Source organism: Ostrea edulis, chromosome 9, assembly GCF_947568905.1.
Source record: "Ostrea edulis chromosome 9, xbOstEdul1.1, whole genome shotgun sequence".
In the NCBI taxonomy this organism is placed as follows: Eukaryota; Metazoa; Mollusca; class Bivalvia; order Ostreida; family Ostreidae; genus Ostrea; species Ostrea edulis.
In genome coordinates this window covers 69,920,099-69,943,758 of record NC_079172.1, presented here as the reverse complement: position 1 = coordinate 69,943,758, position 23,660 = coordinate 69,920,099, and the positions used below count along the sequence as shown (strand labels likewise).

General features: G+C 36.3%; 3 protein-coding genes across 4 annotated transcripts in view; all 3 read left to right on the top strand.

Moving 5' to 3' along the window:
- The first annotated feature begins 8,390 nt into the window (after positions 1-8,390).
- LOC125659052 (uncharacterized) lies at positions 8,391-12,694 on the top strand. Its single transcript, XM_048890599.2, has 4 exons — positions 8,391-8,525; positions 8,857-8,977; positions 11,441-11,565; positions 11,872-12,694. The coding sequence occupies exons 1-4, from the start codon at positions 8,471-8,473 to the stop codon at positions 12,051-12,053; spliced, it is 483 nt and encodes a 160-aa protein (XP_048746556.2). The 5' UTR covers positions 8,391-8,470; the 3' UTR covers positions 12,054-12,694.
- A 157-nt stretch (positions 12,695-12,851) lies between these two features.
- On the top strand, positions 12,852-18,611 carry LOC125658815 (uncharacterized). Its single transcript, XM_048890234.2, has 4 exons — positions 12,852-13,070; positions 15,912-16,074; positions 17,796-17,871; positions 18,335-18,611. The coding sequence occupies exons 1-4, from the start codon at positions 12,880-12,882 to the stop codon at positions 18,505-18,507; spliced, it is 603 nt and encodes a 200-aa protein (XP_048746191.2). The 5' UTR covers positions 12,852-12,879; the 3' UTR covers positions 18,508-18,611.
- Positions 18,612-18,828: 217 nt separating this feature from the next.
- Positions 18,829-23,660, top strand: part of LOC125658542 (uncharacterized) — a 15,032-nt gene continuing 10,200 nt past the window's right edge. Inside the window, exons 1-8 of one of the 2 annotated variants that reach the window (XM_048889821.2) lie at positions 18,829-19,002; positions 19,157-19,231; positions 20,860-20,928; positions 21,055-21,342; positions 21,788-22,111; positions 22,232-22,300; positions 22,388-22,738; positions 23,262-23,573. In XM_048889821.2, the coding sequence (XP_048745778.2) occupies positions 18,900-19,002; positions 19,157-19,231; positions 20,860-20,928; positions 21,055-21,342; positions 21,788-22,111; positions 22,232-22,300; positions 22,388-22,738; positions 23,262-23,573 (1,591 nt within the window). In that variant the 5' untranslated portion in view covers positions 18,829-18,899. The remainder of the gene's footprint in view (positions 19,003-19,156; positions 19,232-20,859; positions 20,929-21,054; positions 21,343-21,787; positions 22,112-22,231; positions 22,301-22,387; positions 22,739-23,261; positions 23,574-23,660) is intronic. The other variant, XM_056150466.1, reaches the window with a different exon arrangement.

Here is a 23,660-nt window from a genome sequence, read left to right as displayed (position 1 = left end):
GCTAACGTATTTTACAATGGACCTCTCATGTAATTTTTGGTTTTCTTGTACAGTGGTTCTTGATAAAAAAAAAATGGCACCCCACCCTATTTTTAAATTATCTTGACTTAGAAGGGAGTTACGTCCCTTCATTTGAACAAACATACATCCACCTTTTGACAGGTGCTTTATGACAAGTTTGGTCGAAATTGGCCCAGCAGGTCTTGACAAGAAGTCAAAGGTGTGGAAAGCTTACCGCAGAGACGAAGGGAAAATTCTTAATCAGATTCGCTCATTTGAGCCTTCGGTTCAGGTGAGCTAAAATGTCGCTCTATGTCAGCATTTTTATGGGGTGGTGGGTGGTGGTGGTCTATTAAGGTCCCTTGGTTTCGTGACACAGACAACGTCGGCGTGTAGAGGGTTGAGACCTTGGCAATTTTATTGTCTTTGCAAACTCATTCTACCAATCTGCATTTCACAGTGAAAGTTAGGATTCCACTTCCTCCTTGACGACAAAATCGAGTTCAGTCAACATCCACCTACTCTCTACTACGTGATTTCCGAGATATCAGTTCTTCTATGATGGAGGTACAAAAGTATTATATTAAACGCTTCGTTGGATACGGGGATGTGTATATTACACATACTGGTTATGTAGGTGACAGTAAATGTTATGCACGTGTGTATTTTGTTTATATTAGCCGGCGGTACACATCAAACTGACCATATGTTTGAATTAAGCCGTTAATTCAAATATGAAATCACTCATTTCCTCTTGGACACAATCGATACTTTTAACAAAGACGATAAATTTCAAGTTTTGTTATTCTCTATTATAAAATATTCTTAAACTTACCAAGTTTGAGTTCAAGTTTCAGTTTGGGTGATGGCATAACAGCGGGTAATCATCCTTTAGGCAATATATGAACATAAAGATAAGCATTTGTACCCACCGTGTATAGACGAAAATATGTTTTGCGTCCGTCCGTCCGTCCGAGGTAATATTTTCTGGACTTATTTTCGTAATGGTTGCATGCACAGCGTTAAAATTTGGTCCCAATTACTCCCTTAAGAAGCTTAAGAGTGAGTTTGCATTTCAGCTGGATTGATGCACCTTGACCTACATTAGGGCTGAAAGTAGGTCAAACAGATTTCCAGATTATTTTTTTCGTTAGGGATACTGGTCTTGCCCTCAAATGTAGTCAATTCTCCCTTAAAAAGCGTAAGAGTGAGTTTGCATTTCAGCTTCGTTGGTGCACGGTGAGCTTCTGAAGGCTAAAAGTACATGCAAGTCAAACAGTTTCCCGGACTTTTTTTTGTTATGGATAAATATATGGCCTTGAAATTTAGTCACAAGCTTCCTCTCGGAGGAAATACAAGTTCAGATTGCATTTCAGCTGGATTGTTGCACCATGACCTATTTTAGGACGTAAAGAAGGTCAAGCAGTTTTCCAGATTTTTATTTCGTTATGGATACAGGTATTGCTCTTAAATGTAGTCACAACCTTCCTCTCAGGGAAATAAATATTCAGTTATTTTTGCACCGTGATCTACTTTAGGACTAAGTAGGAAATGGAAGCATACATTGTATTGTGCACTCTGAATTGATACAACATACATTCTGAATAGGAAAGCCTTAAAGTGGGTCATGGTGCACCAATCCATCTGACATGTGAACTGATTATGTACTTCTCTCAGAGCGAGGTTGTGACAAAATGTCGGTGCAATATCTATCTATGATGATAAAAAATCCAGGAAACCATTTGACCTACTTTTAGCTCTAAAGTAGGTCATGGTGCACCAATTAAGTTGAAATGTTTAAAATGTGAACTGATTATGTATTTCTCTGAAAGGGAGGTTGTGACTAAATTTCAGAGCAATACCTGTGACCATACCAAAAACAATCTGGGAAACTGTTTGACATACTTCTACCCCCAAAGTACTGTAGGTCGTAGTGCGCCAATCCAGCTGAAATGTTAACTGCACTTGTCTTCCTCTTAGAGGAAGCCTTTGACTAAATACACACGGGTAAACGCGTTATCGGCTATTCGGTTGTTATCGGACATTCGGTTCAATGATGTTGTATGGTTGTGAAACATAGGGTAAGTTCATACATGTTTTTATTGATAAAGACACATTCTAGGCAGCGGTACTTGTACTACTAAATAGGTATATGACCATCCTTTTAACAGCTAAAAGCGCACTTCAAGCAATTCCCATTTACAAGATTAGCAGCACCGAAAATAGAAATTTCGTTATGTAATCTGTAAATATGTACCAAAAATGTGATACTAGAGCAGTAAAGAATTGTATCTATTCAAGAGGGGATATTTATTTGCATTATTAGACTTGGATAATCCTTTAGGAAATGATAGATCGAAATATAGACTTTCAGTAAGAGAACAGTAGAGTTTATGAAAAACATCGGGTGGGATAAAATCATGTTATCGGCAGTAAGGTAAATGTTATCGGAAAATTCGGTTTTTCAGAATGTATGTTATCGGAAATAAGGTTTCCAACGTGTTTCAAAATACCTTATACAGCATTAAAGGGACTGATTCACGATTTTCCTCAATATTTTGTTTTTACTTTTAATAATCAAAATACATTGTCGAATGTGTTTAAAAGATTTTACATAAAAATTAAGTTTATACATCATCACAGAACCTCATATTATAGAGTTTATTATTTGTTTTGTAAACAAAGATTGCGGTATGTTATTGTTTACGAAATTTGCAAAAGAAATGGATATCGATATAAATTTATTATATCTTTCACATTTCAAACATTCTTTGGGTAAAATGTGTCATCTAAAAGTTAAAATTTGTGACTATGCAAAATTAAGATGCTTTATATTACAAAATTAACATTTCACTGGTCTGTTGGTATACATGAAAAGACTCGATTCTTTGTTTACATAACACAGATTTAGGGCTAAAATATTGCTTGCATTCAGAAGGTAAAAATTTTGGCTGTCAACATTTATTCAGTTATGTTCTTGATATTTAGCATAAAAAATGAATCATCTTCATATGTTGGGTACTCAGGGCCGTAAATTACATGAAGGCGGAGGAGGCAGCTGCCTCCTCCAACTTTTGAGCCAAAAAAAATTAAAATTTAAAGTTCATTAGAATTTATGTTGTTTCCAATAACTAAGAACATGATACCTCCCTTAAAAAGCATTCCAAATCTTTCTTTTAGAATGAGTTAGTCAAGTAACATCTTAGAAGGCCCTAGAATCAAGGATTTTGCACGAAACGTGTTCAGTGTGCACAAAATGTGCTCAGCGTCTGGGGGCCTGGGCGGCCCCCAGACCCCCGCCTAATGTCCTGCCTCCTCCAAATTGAAGGTTAATTTACGGCCCTGGTACTGAGTTGATAGAGCTAATGAAAACTAAAGAGTTTTTCTGGTGACAATTAGATTGATTGATTGATTGATTGTATATTGTTTAACGTCCCTCTCGAGAATATTTCACGTATTATGGAGACGTCACCATTGCCTGTGAAAGGCTGCAAAATTTAGGTCCATGCTCGGCGCTGACGGCCTTGGAGCAGGAACGGATCTTTATCGTGCCACACCTGCTGTGACACGGGATCTCCGTTTAAGCGGTCTCATCCGCAGGACCGTCCCATTTAGTCGCCTCTTCGACAAGCAGGGGGACTGAGTACCTATTCGAACCCGGATACCCACGTGCAATTTGTATATGTGTGATTAACTGTCAGACAAAATAGTAAGGTAGTACATGTAAGGTATTGGGCATTTTATACTAGGAAGAGGGAGCTTGGACTGATGTCGAGTTATAAAATGATCGAGTAAAAAAAACAAAAAAATCCCTAAAAATGTGGATTTTTGAAAGCATTGAACCCGAATTTTATATTTTGGTTTCAGACACCATGGATGATTTCACGTGCTACTACCGTAGCTTCTCGTCATGCCATTTTGAATTATTGTAGAACATTGTACCGATAACCATCCCAATGATGTTATTAAATACAGACAATACGTCATTAATGATTTAACACGTGAATTATTGTAGAACATTGTACCGATTACCATCCCTATGATGTTATTAAATACAGACAATACGTCATTAATGATTTAACACGTGAATTATTGTAGAACATTGTACCGGTAACCATCCCTATGATGTTATTAAATACAGACAATACGTCATTAATGATTTAACACGTGAATTATTGTAGAACATTGTACCGGTAACCATCCCTATGATGTTATTAAATACAGACAATAAGTCATTAATGATTTAACACGTGAATTATTGTAGAACATTGTACCGGTAACCATCCCCATGATGTTATTAAATACAGACAATATGTCATTAATGATTTAACACGTGAATTATTGTAGAACATTGTACCGATTACCATCCCTATGATGTTATTAAATACAGACTATACGTCATTAATGATTTAACACGTGAATTATTGTAGAACATTGTACCGGTAACCATCCCCATGATGTTATTAAATACAGACAATACGTCATTAATGATTTAACACGTGAATTATTGTAGAACATTGTACCGATTACCATCCCAATGATGTTATTAAATACAGACAATACGTCATTAATGATTTAACACGTGAATTATTGTAGAATATTGTACCGATTACCATCCCTATGATGTTATTAAATACAGACAATACGTCATTAATGATTTAACACGTGAATTACGTGCATCAAGGCTATACAATGAGAAAATTGCATAAATTCGTAATCTTACCAGAGGCACCAAAGCGAAAATACATGTATATGTTACAGTAACCTACGAAGAACTTTCTTTCGTTTCTATGGAATTTGTTGTACAGAGGGGCGTGGCAGTCGAGTCGCGCAGGGACGAGACTGTCACGCCCCTCTGTACAATGAATTTCATACAAACGACAGAAAGCACAGTAAATGTCTTGTGTCATGAATATCCATAACATCAATGCAAAATTGCAAGCGATGTGATATCATAAGTCTGGGGTTGATAAAAGATTCGGTATGGAGATAAGTGACACTGGCTTTTTAGATTTTCAAATTGGTTTGGATTACATTACGTTAGCTCAAATATACAGGTACGGTAATGGATAATGAAAAAAAACAAAAAAAAAAACCAAAAAAAAAACCCCAACCAACCGCGGAAGAGGGATTGGGCACAATAAGTATGTCGCAGACTTTAGCTACACACAACACGTGTTTTTTGCAGTTGAGAATCATTACCTTTGTAATATAGAATCTATTGAAGAGTATGTGGCGGATTGAGACCCCCTCTTCGCCACGAATTTATAAGGCATTACTGCATGGCATATATAGATAAGGTTGAAAACAATCAAACCCTGCACAGAACATAATGATATCAGAAATAATGCGAGTAAAACGCCAGATTTGGCATCCAAAATGGTTGAGTATTTTGGCTAATACGCCCCATCCCCCTTTTCCCGGAAATCCTGGATCCGCTACTGTGTGTGTTGATTGAACACATCAATTATGCTTATTTTATTTACATGTTGCATTTCTAATGTTTTTATCATTGATTATGTTACAAATTGTTGTTTTCTAGCTGTGTTCATAGTTTGGAAGTTGTACGATTCCGTGGAAGTTATTGTACAGCTAAGCTCCGCCCTCTGGAAGTTATTGTACAGCTAAGCTCCGCCCCGGGAAGTTGTACGCTGTATTTCTGCCAAAGCTTTTCTGTCTGATTTAAAGTATGGCTAAGATCAAAGGGAAAGTACCGCACCATGACACAATACTAATTTCTACATAGAATGCATATAAGTGGCTGACACATACACCAAAAACACACTAACATAAAACTCAATCGAGATGGATGAACAGGGATAAATATACGCCCCTTTCTCCACCGTGATCAAACCCTAACTTGGTGGTACAATCATTTTCTATCGGATGAGGACATGTTTTCCGACCATGCGTAACATGCAATTTGGTGTCAATGCAATTTAGTACGATAATTACGCAAAAAAGACTGTTTGTCATGCACTTGACACATTTATTTACTGACCATTTGTTATTATGCTATAGGGCTGGTTCTTGTACGATTGTTTGATTTTTTCCCTTTTGACACATTTCTCATTTTCATTGCATTCTTTGAATTTCACACCACATACATGTTTACTTGTACGTACATGAATTAAAATATTCACACGTATTTGAATAACATTGCAATTTAAGCTTGATTACACTGTATGTTTGTTACCATAAGCAGAGAATTATATGCCTTGTTTTAAGATAAAAAGATGCAGAACTCCAAGTAGTTTTGTATCTGATGGTCATTTTTAATCTAACTTCGATGTAATATACATAGAAAAGAAGCAAAGCCCGATGAAGAGATCATACAAGTTGTTTATGAAAGGTGAAGATAAAGTACAGTGATCAATCTCATAAGCAAAAAAGGGCAAATAAATTGCACTTTTTATAAGAAGAGAAGTATTCTACACCTTTGTTTATTTCATATACAATTCAACGAATGGTCAATTCTGAATAATTCTTGTGATTCTTATACTATCCTCTACATTAACCGATAACCAAAACCGGAGTTTCCGATAACATTCAAAACAATCAACCGGATTTCCGATAACGAATTAAAATCAAAGTTATTGCTTGTAAATTGACAAAACTTGTTTCAATGGACACTGACCATATGTTATATTGTTGACAGTAAGTATTGGTTGATAAATTGCAGAAAATGCGGGTTGCATTTAAATACAATAAAAATTGTGACCAAAATGCCTAACAAAATTGGTAAATTCTACCCTTGTAATATTCCTATTCTTCTACATCAACACTATAGAATACATCAGCGCATTTTTCTTTTAATATTTACGGTTCAACGCAAACCGGTCGTTATGCTCTAACAGAATATGAATCACAATAATTTTGAGCAAATAAACTTACCAGTCAGAAACCACTTTCAACCGAATGTCCGATAATAACCGAATAGCCGATAACGCGTTTACCCGTGTGAAATATCAGGGCAATATCTGTATCCGTAATGAAAAAGAAGCCCGGAAAACTGTTTGACCTATTTTTTTTTCCAAAAAGTAGGTCAAGGATGAACCAATCTAGCTGAAATGCAAATTGATCTTGTATTCCTAAAAGAGGAAACCTATGACTAAATATCAGGGCTAAATCTGTATCCATAATGAAAAAAAGCCCGGAAAACTGTTTGACCTACTTTTAGTAGAACAGACCATCCCAGCTAAAATGCAAACTGAACTTGTATTCCTCTGAAAGGAAGAGAGGCCTCCGTGGCCGAGTGGTTAGAGCAAAATCACTCGGCCTCTCACCTCTGTCGGCGCGGGTTCGAATCCCGCTCGCGTCGGTAAGTGAGAAAGTTTCCCAGTTTACTTTCGGAAGGTCGGTGGTCTCTTCCCAGGTACATTGTATCTGGGTTCTCTCTTCCACCAATAAAAAACTGGGCGCCACCAGATAACTGAAAAATTGCTGAGTGTGGCGGAAAACAGCAAAACAATCAATCTGAAAGGAAGCTTATATGTAAATTTCAGGGCAATATTTGTATCTGTAACGAAAAAAAAGTCCGGAAAACTGTTTGACCTCCTTATAGCCTTAAAGTAGGTCAAGGATAGACCAATCCAGCTGAAATGCAAACTCACTCTTACAATTTTTGAGGGAGATATTGTGACCAAATTTCAAAGTTGTACATGCATCCGTTACAAAAAAAAGTCCGGAAAACATGACCCCGGACGGACAGCCAGCCAGCCGGACAGACACAAGGACAGCGCCATAACACAATACGTCTCGTCTGATGACGGAAGTATAAAAAAGTATAATTATGTAAGATATTGTATTTTAGATATGACATTTTAGACGATATATTTGATAGAGTTACAAGAACTTGTACAGGTATACACGGTACAGAATTACCAAGTTAAAATCAAGAAAGAATGATATGCCACTATTCTAAAATCTATTTTTAGTCTGGATGACCAGAGTAATCTCACTCGTCTATAGTAACTTACGATATAATTAAGAGACTTATCAACAAAAAAGAGAAATAGTCTTCATTTTGAATAATAAAATCAAGTTTCTTTTGCGTTGTGGTGACTTTCATATAAACCCCGTCTTTCGCTTAATGGAATGGATAATGACTACAGCTTATGTCAATTAACACTTCTAAAAATTAATTGCAATCATTAGATCGACATGTGCGTCAATTTCTATACAGAAGCAATTGGAAAAGGATCAACTTCCTAACTGCTATACGTAAATATTCACACGACACTGTTACATCGTGACCGCCAAGTGCTCCACAAAACCTTATCTGATTTCTACATAATACACGGGTATTTAAATCTAAAAGACATCATTCATCTTGATAATTCCTCGTCAGAGCATGAACCCAACTTTTTGAAGACAACTTTATAATAAGTATCTATACTTGTAAACCTGAATTAGTTTATTGAATGTATTCGCTGTGACTATTTAAACATATAATGGCGAGACGAGGACTATGGGAATGACAAGACATAATGCATCATTAGCAATATTTTTTACCATCTTCGCTGGTAAGTAATAACAAACTAATATAATTCTGCAATTTTAATGTTTGACTTTGATTTAAGAAATAATTACAGGTAACTTACACAACAGTCCTAGCGATTACTATACTCTCACACTTAATAGTACGTGTAGACACTAATCAGACAGCGCGGAGACATATATATGTCTGTGGACAGAGGCTTACTGTTCATACCCGACAATTAACAATTACCGAAATCAAAACGTTTTGCATTGAAAAAAAATATTAAATATTAATTTACGTAAGCCGATTCCTACTTTTAGGATGCCTGTTGGGAGAGTATTGTTCCTACTCCAATGTTAATTTACGTATTTTAGGATGCCTGGCGGGAGAGTATTGTTCCTACTCCAATGTTGGCGGGGGCGGAGTTCAATATCTATACTGTGATGTCACGTGTTGTGGTTACTACTACAGCCGGTACTGTTGTACTTTCACATCGTAAGTATTAGTAATACAATTAATATCATCGTAAGTATTAGTAATACAATTTATATAATCATAAGTATTAGTAATACAATTAATATAATCGTAAGTATTAGTATTACAATAAATGTCAGTAAGTATTAGTATTACAGTCAATGTCATCGTAAGTATTAGTATTATGTACAGTCAATGTCATTATAAGTATTAGTACATGTAGTACAATAACGTACTCGCAAGTTTATTTATAGTATTAAATTAAGTGTGGTAGTAAGTATTACTACTACAATACGTGGTATGTATAAGTATTGCATTGGATAGCGGGAGCTGTTATATGTAATTCTCACATTATTTTATTTGTTTACAGGACGGCTCTGTATATAGGAGTGATATCGGGAGCTGTTATATGTAATTCTTTGTTTACAGGACGGCTCTGTTTGTAGGTGTGATATTGGGAGCTGTTATATGTAATTATCACATTATAATATATGTTTACAGGACGGCTCTGTGTGTAGGAGTGATATCGGGAGCTGTTATATGTAATTCTCACATTATTTTATTTGTTTACAGGACGGCTCTGTGTGTAGGAGTGATATCGGGAGCTGTTATATGTAATTCTTTGTTTACAGGACGGCTCTGTTTGTAGGTGTGATATTGGGAGCTGTTATATGTAATTATCACATTATTATATATGTTTACAGGACGGCTCTGTTTGTAGGTGTGATATTGGGAGCTGTTATATGTAATTCTTTGTTTACAGAACGGCTCTGTTTGTAGGAGTGATATCGGGAGCTGTTATATGTAATTCTTTGTTTACAGGACGGCTCTGTATGTAGGTGTGATAGCGGGAGCTGTTATGTGTAATTCTCACATTATTATATTTGTTTACAGGACGGCTCTGTTTGTAGGTGTGATATTGGGAGCTGTTATATGTAATTATCACATTATAATATTTGTTTACAGGACGGCTCTGTATGTAGGAGAGATAGCGGGAGCTGTTATAATTAATTCTTTGTTTACAGGACGGCTCTGTATGTATGCGCGATATTGGGAGCTGTTATATGTAATTATCACATTATTTTATTTGTTTACAGGACGGCTCTGTATGTAGGAGTGATATCGGGAGCTGTTATAATTAATTCTTTGTTTACAGGACGGCTCTGTATGTAGGTGTGATAGCGGGGGCTGTTATGTGTAATTCTTACATTATTTCATTTGTTTACAGGACGGCTCTGTATGTAGGTGTGATAGCGGGAGCTGTTATAATTCTTTGTTTACAGGACGGCTCTGTATGTAGGTGTGATAGCGGGGGCTGTTATATGTAATTCTTTGATTATAGGACGGCTCTGTTTGTAGGTGTGATATTGGGAGCTGTTATATGTAATTATCACATTATAATATATGTTTACAGGACGGCTCTGTATGTAGGAGAGATAGCGGGAGCTGTTATAATTAATTCTTTGTTTACAGGACGGCTCTGTATGTATGCGCGATATTGGGAGCTGTTATATGTAATTATCACATTATTTTATTTGTTTACAGGACGGCTCTGTATGTAGGAGTGATATCGGGAGCTGTTATAATTAATTCTTTGTTTACAGGACGGCTCTGTATGTAGGTGTGATAGCGGGAGCTGTTATAATTCTTTGTTTACAGGACGGCTCTGTATGTAGGAGAGATAGCGGGAGCTGTTATAATTAATTCTTTGTTTACAGGACGGCTCTGTATGTAGGAGTGATATCGGGAGCTGTTATGTGTAATTATCACATTATTATATATGTTTACAGGACGGCTCTGTATGTAGGAGTGATATTGGGAGCTGTTATATGTAATTATCACATTATTTTATTTGTTTACAGGACGGCTCTGTATGTAGGAGTGATATCGGGAGCTGTTATAATTAATTCTTTGTTTACAGGACGGCTCTGTATGTAGGTGTGATAGCGGGGGCTGTTATATGTAATTCTTTGTTTACAGGACGGCTCTGTATGTAGGAGTGATAGCGGGAGCTGTTATATGTAATTATCACATTATTTTATATGTTTACAGGACGGCTCTGTATGTAGGAGTGATATCGGGAGCTGTTATATGTAATTCTCACATTATTATATTTGTTTACAGGACGGCTCTGTATGTAGGTGTGATAGCGGGGGCTGTTATGTGTAATTCTTACATTATTATATTTGTTTACAGGACGGCTCTGTATGTAGGAGAGATAGCGGGAGCTGTTATATGTAATTATCACATTATTTTATATGTTTACAGGACGGCTCTGTATGTAGGAGTGATATCGGGAGCTGTTATATGTAATTCTTACATTATTATATTTGTTTACAGGACGGCTCTGTATGTAGGTGTGATAGCGGGGGCTGTTATGTGTAATTCTTACATTATCATATTTGTTTACAGGACGGCTCTGTATGTAGGTGTGATAGAGGGGGCTGTTATATGTAATTATCACATTATTATATTTGTTTACAGGACGGCTCTGTATGTAGGCGCGATATCGGGAGCTGTTATATGCATCGCTCTCGTCATAGGAATCCTGGTGTGTTGTATCTACAAAGGGAAAACGCCAGTCCGGCGACATCGCAACATCAACAACAGTAAGAGACATTCTAAAGACTATTCATTGAAACTGATACAATTAATACAGCTGTTTAATGAAACATACAAACTTTCAATATATCAGTCGAGTTAGTTCGAAAAAAAATAATAACATACCATATTTCTTAACTTCTTATAATATTCATTATCTCTTAACTTCTTATAATATTTACCATTTCTTAAATTCTTGTAATAGACAATATAATTATATTCAAAATTTGGGATGATCAATTATATATGCATCATAATTTGAAGAAATATTTCGCTATGGAATATCGTCTGATGGGGTAGTGTTCTAATTTTAGGTACATCCAACGACCAGTTTCAGTGTTCTAGGATTTACCGCCATGACTCTCCCAAGCCTCCACCCTACTCCATCCACCACCTTCACCCCCCGGAATACCACGAAGATCCACCCCCGCGTTATCTGACGCCTATACCAGGATCAGAGTATCACAATATTCCGGGAACAATGGCAGACAGCTGACCATTCTGTGTACCTGTGTTGTTTGTTGGGATTTCATAATCAATGAATAATGAACATGACTTGATAGAACTTGACAAATTCTATTTCCTAACCCGCCCTAACGCAGTCTATGCAAATTTTTATTCGAGTGAGAGAAATATTCGCTTGTCTCGCGAATTCCACGTATCTTGCTAATATTTGTTTTCGTGAGGCAATTTTGTTTTACGCATACGATGCAGCTGTTGACTCAGTTGCGAAATTTTGTAACTAACGGACCACTCGCCGAGATAATTAATAACGAAGATCGGTAGATTTATGAACAGCAATGTGTTTATAAAAAGCATCGTCAGCTTATAAAGAGCACCTGCGAATTTCCGAGGTTTGTCGCATTTACAGTAAGTTCGTTTGTGTCCCCACTATTCTGACAAATCCATTTCCTTTTCTAAGCAAATATTTCGCAGCTTAAATCTACAAAATGTATCAGTATAATATTCTATACCGGAAGTGGGGCCACCTCGACCGAGTTACCAACCAATAAAAGGCATTATCGTCTGATTTTGTGTATTTACAATAATGTCAATTTCATACAGAGTTTATTACACATCATATCTGTTATTGTTACTATAATCTGAGCTCCTAAAATAAAAACATAAAAAGCAACACCAATTAGTTAGTGTTGTTTTTCCCACCTCCATTTAAATGGCGATCAAATGATATGAACACATGCACAACACTGTAATCAGTCTTCAAACAAAACACGATATCTTGATGACAGATTAACCAACACACAATAGGTTATTTATATCCGGGAATCTTAACCTACCTGCACCCACAACATCGGAATCATATGATGTCACATGGTGAGGCTTACACGGAGATACGTTGCTGTGTTTACACGTCCAACATCATGCGGGGAACGTCAGTGTTAGTTTTTATATTCTGTTTTGTGGCAGTTTTGGGGTACAGAAAAGATGTCAAGCAATGCAGATATACCGACTCTTCTGGGAAGACTTATAATTTAAGTCCTTTGATCAGCACGTAAGTTTTCCTTTCCCGTGCTTGATGTACAATGTAAACTTTTCTGTGCGGTTACAAAATATTAAGACTTGAGCATATTGTGACAAAACAAGCCATTACTATATAGATTTGTTTTACAAGACATTTTGTTTGAAAAAAAAAGCAAATATTCTAATTCTACTACGGTTATTGCAAAGATCAAAGAAATTCAGCGGACATTATTCTGCGATATACCCCCATACGTAATAACTGATCATGAGAAAATTGATACAATCTCGCTTGCACTTCGTGTTTTGCTAATGTAAAACTTATACGGTACCAATTTTGATGCACCAGATGCGCATTTCGATAAATAATATCTCGTCAGTGATGCTCAACCGAAATTAATTTTTGAAATCCGAAATAACAATAAACTTGTAAGAGCTATTTTAGGGAAAAACAGAGTGCCAAAAGTGGAGTCAAATTCGTCTAACGATAAGAGCTATGGATGAGGGAGATAATCCTTAATTTTGAAATGAATTTCTAAATTTTATCACAGCAATTAAATATACATCCGTATTTTCAAGCTAGTAACGAAGTACTTAGCTACTGGGCTGTAGAGACCCTCGGGGACTAACAGTCCAATACATAGTTACCAATAAAGTCATAAGTGATAATTCAATCTTATAGTCAAAAAAAGATCAATATAAGTTGCAAATATATATATATATATATATATATATATATATATATATGAGGTACATCGTCAATATAAATCAATCGTCTGCATTCCGAGATTGATACACATGCAAACATGGCAATGCACATTATGTGTAGTTTTCTTGGATTGTGCATTCAAAGCGGTAGCTCAGTGGTAGAGCGTTCGCTTCGTAACCGGGAGGTCGTGGCCGCGTCAAACCTAAGACATTTTATAAACTAGGTAGTGATTGCTTCTTCGTCTAACACTCTGCATTTAGAAGTGAGAATCGCGCGTATTTCGGATATGACCCCCGGTGTCTCGGCAGGCGTTGGCACGATGAAGAACCCTCGCTGCTATATGGCTCTGAGCGTTAAGCATGGGTCTAAATGTGGTACTTCACCTACAGCTGGTGGCGTCTCAATACGAGTGAAAACTCGGCGGGACGTAAAAAAACACCCAATCAATCAATCAATCAATCAATCAATCAATCAAAGCAGCTGGTATAATCCATCAACATCAAACTAAATACTGGATATATTTTTCAGAATAGATTTGTTAAATCATTTAATTTTACATGTTACATGCTTTTTGATTGGTTGAAAAATTATTGGAATATTGTATCCAACGAAAAAAAAAATAAAAAATAAGCGGCCGGAACTACTTTCTATTGGAATGTTGGGGATTCCTCTGGATGCTTCGTATTTATATATAGATTATGGAATCCTGAAAAGAAAAACTTAACAGCTCTATCGATCTACATGAATTTATTAAACAAAAACAAATAAATATCAAATATAAATAATAATTACTTATGCAAAATGAAATAAACATCGCTATTTGAGGACACCCCCCCCCCCCCCCCCAACAACACACGTCTGCTCCTGCAATTCCAGGCTGAAAGTTAAATGTATTCAATCGGGGATGACAATAGTCCAGTTTGCACCTTGCGAAAACTTCCTTCACATCACAAATCCAAATACATGTACCAGATACACCGCACACTGCCTCAGAGATACTGCAATATCGTAGCCCTTAAACCTTAACGACTATGGGTTCGAACTCCGGCATAATATGTTTATGAATGGACACCGAAACGAGGCTTCCATACGACGTTACAATAGCTGTGACACCTTAGGAATTTACTGATAAAACTCGAAAATCCCTCTGTAACACTCACTTGTCCACCTGGAAGCCGTGACAACCCTCAAGAGAACCCTACCTGCCATACCGCATCTTGATTATGGACGTGTCTCACGCTTTCCGTTAGTACCGACATCAAACTTTGCACTTAATTCCAGTTCCACTCAACAACATTCCTGCTATTTTCTCTCAATATGACTTATCTCTAACTCATCCTTTTAAAACTGCATTCTTAAGTCCACAAGAAACCCGCTTGCTCAACAGTAAACAACAGTTCGTGGAAGTCGCCATTAGGCCTAACGGATTTAGTTGTTTTTTTTTAAGTTGTGCATTCACAAATTACTACGCCCATCTCGAAATGACATAGAATGTAGTCCAAGAATAACTCGTTAATTCAACTCAACTCAAATAATGTTTTATCATATAAACTCAATGTTTTAAAATATTAAATGATAAGGAATGAATTTATTATTTTTTCGTTGGATGGAGGTATACCACGAAAAAAGACGGAAAACTGCATCATTGCGCGTAGCGCATGATGCAAAAGTTTTCCGTCTTTTTTTTTTCGTGGTATACCTCCATCCAACGAAAAAATAATAAATTCATTCCTTAACTACTATCTCACCTATTTCGTCAGCAAAAACATGTAAGCCTAGTCCGTTTCGGAAACTGCCATGGTGACCTAATTCGTAGCTGATTAGATAAAAAAAAAATGTTCATGGATATTGCAGGATAACGCCCTCGGTCTCGAAATGTTGTTTGAAATATAAATGTCGAGGAGGTTGTCCTGTAGTATATATGTATAGGAAAACGCGATCTTTGTTTTATAGAGGTCAGACGGGCTCGATCGCCGATGACCAGGTAGTTGATAGAGCACCTGACTAGAGATTCAGGGGCCCGGGTTCGAATCCCAATCTGGTCCGTTGCAATTTCTTAATTAATAGAATACTATATATGTACACAAGCAATGCTTCTCTATCGAGAATTTCCACCTCAAAATATGCAAACTGAAATTTATTCGTTTCATTTGGTTATTTTCCTAGAAAGCCATTCATATGGATGCAGCCATTATACGTAATCAACGACAACAAATGGGACAACCTTGCAGCCGATGACGTCATGAACGTCACAGTTCAAATGTCAGTATGTCGTAACGAGCGAGCTCTGATCAGCCACAACTGCAGCACAAACGGCTCGATCTACACGGTAATGTCTACAGATAAATGTCACATCGCGTACTGGATTTGTTGAATTGGCAATTTGATATTGTAGAGCAAACCTTATATAGATTACTTGTTATCATTACAAGTAAAGGTTTTTAAAAAAGCTTGCCGTCTTTAGCAGCAACTCTATAGAGCGAAGTTAAATTATGTCCCTTGTCTTCATTATTGAATTGAGCTAAAATAAATAATCTCACGGACATCATGCCTACAAAGCTGTGTCCTGACTCCCATTGTAAAAGTTTGTAATTATGAAGGGTATATGTACTGGAAATCAAAATCACTGTTCCCTGTATTAGCACTGATTAAAGCCTATATCAAATGAAACTGAGATTTTCAATGTGTATATCAAAATATTTATTTTTTAACAAAGTTATGAAACAAAACAAACTAAAAAGATTTAAATTGCTCAAATTTGCATAAAAACTATTCTTGCATATTGTACAGTACAACTGCTTTAGAAATTAACCAGGATAAAGACCTGAGAATATTGTAATAGTTTTGCCAAAAATTATATCATAAAATACATATCAGCAATCAAGAGTGAATTCATCAAAATTCTAAGTTAAATTGAATAAAAATTCTTGTGATTCAACGTTACTTCACAGACATAAATACCATTGTGTCTCTGATTTAAATTATGAAAAAACGTCACTCTATGATATGTAAGAAAAAATATGAAACAACCACACATAATTAACTATACTTCTGGAAGTCCCTGAAAATGCATAAATTAGACTCGTTTACCTAAATTGTAATAACAGGTGGATGGATTATTCTTTTGCATGCTTTAAAAAAAACAGTGATCCTCATTTTGAAGTCAAGCCTTATTTATGTAATTCTTAGCTTAAGGTATCATTAAAACTGTTTTGTAGGGATTAGCCCTACCGAATAGACAATTCCCAAAACACAAGCAATCAAAACAAAAAACGGCGAGTTTTTCTGTTTGTATGCAAAAATGAAAACATTGCTGTAAATGAAGTAACCATAGAAATGTTTTGTATTAGTTGCTTTTAAAAAAGTAATGTGTCAATTTCATGAATTGCATTTTTCTTTTGTTCGTTTTGTCGATTTTTTAAAGATTGAAAATCTTGAAAAATTGTTAAGTCGTACGAAAATTAGAACACCAGAAAACTATCTCCCTTGCCTTGAAGAGCATTTCAACCAATGAAATAATTGAAAATTTTCACTTCATGCACTTTCTACCAATGAAAAAAGAGAGGAAGTGCAAAACACTTCAACTCTGTATACCGTCTTCCAAGGAAGACGGTAATTATAGGATTAAACTCTGGACATTTTACTCATAAATCGAATAAAAGTGCGAAGCACTTTTATGTTGAGCTTGCGAGTAAAATGTGCAGAGTTTACACATGGATAAATTCTTCAGAAAGAATGTTTGTTGTTGTTTTTGTTTCGTTTTTTTTTTTTTTTTTTTTTTTTTATAATTTCAATTCGTTCACTATCAGCAATTTAAATTTGAATAGTTTTCCCATTGAGTCTCCATGGATTACGTTATTTGTTTTCAGGCGCGTATATGTGTTTTCGGATTTATTGATAAGTAAATTCTCGTTCAGATTTATATTTGCCCAATTAAATAATATTGGAATTATTACATTGTACACATAAACTACCCAACTTCTTATTGATACAAAAGATCAGAAAAGGTACATACCAAATATTACTCCAAATGTCTTTTCCCCCCACAAGGTGGATGACACAAATGGCTGTATTACATGGGGTGATGCTGAAGTGGCGGCCTTCGATCAAAATCCGTACAAAGATGGTTAGTAGCTTTCCAAGTTCATCTTATTGTTATGGTGTATAAAATTTCTCAAGAGACATGTCCTCAATCTAACTCACTAAATACTCCACAGTGGAAACACGTACTAGTATAGAATGTTTAGTCCCACCAGTCAAACAGAGACTATAGGTTTCCTTCCGCTTTTTATCATGCATTTAATAGTAAAATACATAATTATCTGCCCATTATAAGAAATAAAACAATAAAAGTTTGTAGAAAAGTTATCTTCATATGCACAATCCTTACTACAACCCACACTTTAAGTTACGTGAGCAACTATGGCGTGTAAACCGTTGCACTATTATACTAATCTTGTTATTCATATTCGAAAACTTGTAATTTATACTCTAAAACATATCATTCATATTTGAAAAGTTGTTATTCATATTCAATAATTTTATCATTCATATTCAAAAAAATTAGGAATGAATTATTCGTTTTTCAGGGGTATTTCTACAAATGTTCCACGGAAGTGTGATCGACCATCCAACGAAATACTCTTCCAATATTTATTTTGTTTGCAACCCCAAAATCGACGTTCCAAAACCTGTGATGGAGCATGTAAAAGCTGGAACCAATCAGGGTCACTTCCGGGTGGAGACAAAATATGCTTGTTGATGAAAAACACTTTAGAGAGTAAAGGACGAACCAAAATACAATAAATGTTGTCCGTTCAACAAATTGTTAACAACGTGCAGAATAAAAATACAAAATGAAAGGTCTTTGAATTTTTGAGTCCTTTTTATATAAAGATATTGCGGACCTATGTACATAGACAATCTATCGCTTTAAACCTTTTACATGAAACTATCCTCGCGTGAACATATCTACTGAAAGTAAGCAGATCTACTGACAACGTGCTATTGTTCTAAACAATATACTAAATCAATGATTTTTAAATGATTGTAAAAGTGCGTGTTCTCGGGAATCAAATGACGCACTGTAAATTAAAACTCCACAAATATTACATGTACCTGCACTGGAAGAAATTATAACCATGATATAATATCATGGAAGATTTATCCGATGAAGATATTTTACATTTGGATAACGAGAAAGTACCCTCCTTCATTGGGTCTAGGCGGGGATTTACCCATTCCAGCGGATTTTACGGTAAGGCTAAGAAAAGGTGGAAGAAACCCTATACCCTTATCACAAAATTGAATATGTGACCATAATTTACAAATAAATTAGTATATGCCTACAATAATATACCGTGGATTTGAATCTGATTTTAACACTCTAGTAAGGTAAATGTTGTATTTAGAGGAGGAACGTGGTGAGAATCAAAGTCTACAGGAAGTATTAGTAATTGGAGTCCCTGATATCGACACCGACTCAGGTAATAGCAGTACAAATAAACACCGAATTACACTATACTCATACCATGTCAAAGCTACAGATGACTTTAAAAATAACTAAAATTTTATCGGTTGATCAAAACAATAACCGGAAAATTTGACGTAGAAATGCAAAAATGAACGTTGCGCCTTAACGCATACTTTTAAGTTTCCCGTTCGATTTTTCGGCAGAATCCTGATCGAGAAATCTTGCAGTCATTTCTTTCCACTTGATTCGCATACTTGATGTTGAAAAGCATGAATGATACTTAATCTAAACGAAAACGTAACAAAACATTAACACTTATGACTCGTGTCGTAATGCCAACAAATGTGTATTCAAATCAGAGTTATTGTGACAGTGTCTGGAGATCCTTTATGTCATCATCTGGTCCTGCGTTCAGTTACTGAAGAAAATACGACGATGACAGAATCGGAATCCTGTCAACACATAGTTGCTTTTATGAATAAAGTATCACTTACTGATATCGTAATTGACAGTCTTTAACAACAAAAATCCTTTGCTTAACAATTAAATCAATATTAATCTATCATGTATTTTAAATTACTCACCGCTAAGAGAGTGTCCATTGAAATTTAATTTATGACGTCACACCGTCTATTCCGGTTTATCCCATCAGCAGCAATGTAAATGTAACAAGTCACGAACAGTTAAGTTTGGAGCCGTATAGATTTGAGCCCGTTCTTTCGCAAGAAGAAATTGAGAAAAGAAGACGTACAGTCGAGTCGCAAACAAGGCAGACGGTAAACATTTCTTCATACAAATGTCTTGAACCTCAACTTGTCATTATGCAAATGATGGATCCACAGTTTACGTAGTCTTTTCTTTTTCAAATGACTGGGTTGGGAATTTCGAGAAAACCTATTTATTCGTAAGATCTACCACATGCACATCTTTGATGATCTCACAGGTGCTTGGGTTCAGGCTCCCCTCCCCTCCGAATAAGCTACATGAGTTGATTTAATTATTTTTTTGTTGAAAATATTTCTAATGCATGTCAACAACGTCTTGCATACCCATAAAGTCCAAAATACATGTAATTCAAAATAAGCCCTTTAAAAAAAAATACCCTCACTGGTTAATATAAGTTTTGTTATAGTAACCAGTGAGGGTATTTTTTTTTTTAAAAATGGGGCTTATTTTGAATTATGTTAGACTTTATGGGTATGCAAGACGTTGACATGCATTAGAAATATGCTCAAGAAAAAAATAAATAAATCAACTCATGTAGCTTATTCGGAGGAGGGGGGGGGGGGGGTCCTGAACCCAAGCAAAGATCTTAGAATCTCATCAAAACCGGAACAAACGGTGTGACGTCAAAATATTGATTTTTGTGGTATTGAATACAAAAGAGTTACACATCATGGCAGTCTCTATAGATCGCGGGAATTTCAATTTTTGACGTTTTAAAATTAGTACTGAAGCTTATTTTGGCCATATATCAACAAAATTGTATGGTAAATATTTATATATCATATGATTAATCCTATCATTTATCATGTAAAAATGTTTTGGGTTGTCTTTCCCTTTAATGACTTGTGAAAGCTACTTTTGCGCTTTGGAAATAAATTAGACATTGTCGATGTGTGAAAATTGAATCTTTATCAGATGATTCTTACGACGAAGAAGAACAAGTTTCATTTCAAAATGAAGGAGGAAAACCATTACCTCTACCCGGTGAGTTTAACTAGATATACTGTAAAAATAAAAATTGACGTGAACACTTGCACCTAACCAACTTTAGACAGAATTTATGCTTGACTGTGTTAATTTACCTTCATAAATCATCTTTTTTTTCCTTAGAGGAAGTCATTGTGCGACGAAATTATATTTTCCTAAAAGACGAACTTTCAGTCCGTTGGATTTACCATTTTCTGCACCAAGAAGATGTCCTTTCTATTCGTGATCTAGAGGATATCTGCGGAAGTCCTAAACCAAGACATGTTCAGATAGACGCACTGCTGAAACTTCTACTTCGGTACGGAAGGACAGCCTGTAACAAGTTTGTCAATATTTTACAAGCACCAGAATGCGGATACGCTTACATCGTGGATACATTCCAACAGACGAGAGACTGCAGGACAAAGGAAGGTATTCTTTCACTTGATAATTTGTCAATCTTTCAAACCGGTCGCGGTAGCTCAATGGCAAAGCGTTCGCTTCGTGTCGGGGGGGGGGGGGGGGGGGGTCGTCAGTTTTGATCCCCTCTCGTGCCATGGTCACGTAAAACCTAAGGCGTAAACGTAGGTAGTTAATTGCTCCTTGGCCAACCGCTCGGGATTTACCGTAGACGTGAGAATAACGAGTCTTTCTGGTATGACCTTGAGAACAGAGGTCCCATGTCGCCACAGGCGTCGGCACGTTCAGCTACGCGCTAAGCATAGGTCTAAATTTGTGGTACTTCATCTGTACAACTGGTGATGTCTCAATATGTTTGAAAATTCTCGACAGGACGTAAAACAACAAGCATCAATCTTTTAAAATTGTGTCATAAACTTTCGGATCTTGAAATCAAATTGTACATTGCGTTTAACAGATTGGTCGGCTTATCAGAGAGAAATAACGGTGGACCATATCAGAGCGGAGCACGCCTTCCTGTCTAGAAGCATGGAGCCCGTCCCCACAGCCGACTTTATACTACAAGAACTACGAGAGGACGTGTTCTCCATTTATGATCATGATGAAGTCCAAAATGAGGTTTCAAAATTGAGGCAAGCCAGAGTTCTGCTTAACAAAATTACGAAGAAGGATGACGTCATTTTGAATTGCTTTCTCTGTGCTGTCGAGATCGTTCGCAATGTATTACCCGGAGTTTCCATCATTGAGCGTCTGAAGAACAAACCCCGAACCAAAACAAAAGGTAAGTCACATCCAATCGTAAGTCCACGGAGAGTTAATAGGAAGTACAATGTAGAATCAGTCAACATCCTTCAAATTTTTACACAGACTGTATGCTTTAGTCAATTTTACGTCTTTGTAGACAGTGGTCAGAAACGGGTTGGGGTCTTTTTTCAAGACGAACATCTGGTGAAGGTCGTTGACGCTGACAGTAAGGCACACATTTTCTTTCATAATTAATTCGTAATAAACTTGAATCGTCGAAAAATTCCTAAAACAATTTCATTTTGCCTTGCAGTGAGATACGATGATGACAGTGGCGATCACGTGATCATTTTCAGATTCAGAAATCAACAGAGACGGAAGATACAGGAACTAGAGAACGTACTAGTGCGCAGAATCCACAACATGGATTCCGAAATAGACGAATTGGCAACAAGATTCATGCGCATGAGCATACAGGATTGTCAAGCAGGATCGATAGTACTGTATGTAAAGGCTTTAACAGACAATGCAGCAGAAATTCTGGACAAAAACCAGTTGAAAATGTTCATCCAGAAGGTTCTTCAAGATCCAGAGATGAACAGACTGCTGCCTGCCGGGACGCTACAACTTCAAGTAGAGACCATAACCAGTGGATTTGTCGAGGGTCTCTGACATTCTATAATACACACATAAGCAGTGGATTTGTTAAGGGTTTCTGATATTCTATAATACATACATAAGCAGTGGATTTGTCGAGGGTTTCTGACATTCTATAATACACACATAAGCAGTGGATTTGTTAAGGGTTTCTGATATTCTATAATACATACATAAGCAGTGGATTTGTCGAGGGTTTCTGATATTCTATAATACAAAGATAACCAGTGGATTTGTCGAGGGTCTCTGACATTCTATAATACACACATAAGCAGTGGATTTGTCGAGGGTCTCTGACATTCTATAATACACAAATCACCAGTGTATTTGTCGAGGGTTTCTGATATTCTATAATACAAAGATAACCAGTGGATTTGTCGATAGTTTCTGTGACTCTATAATACATATTTTGTTACAGCTGTACATTGTGTAAATGTTGCAGCAACACTGACTGAAAATTGCTATACATGTATACATATATTTATTTTCATATTTCAATCCTGAAAAAAGAAATTCTCTTTTTACTACAGGGGAACTCTGGGAAATCGACAGAAGTTGCCTGATGGAGGTTCTGGCAGACAACAGGGCTATGCTGGAAGATGAGTTAGAACCGTACCGATTTCTACCACGGTTCCGAAAAGAGGGCCTATTTTCTCAGGAGGAGGTTGATTTGATTAAAGGACAAAATATCCGACGAAACAGGGCAAACGAATTCCTCCGACTTCTGCAAGGGAAGGGAAAGCCTGCTTTGGAAGTGTTTGTGGACGAGTTGAAAAAATTAAACGAAAGTTATATTTTGCAACAACTCTTCCCATCGACAAGCACGTCTACTCAATGCAGAGGTATCCACTGGCTTAATACTGTTATGCTGTGTTATATAGTAACTAGAACGACCGACGGACAAAGTAATTGGTAAGTATCCATATTTG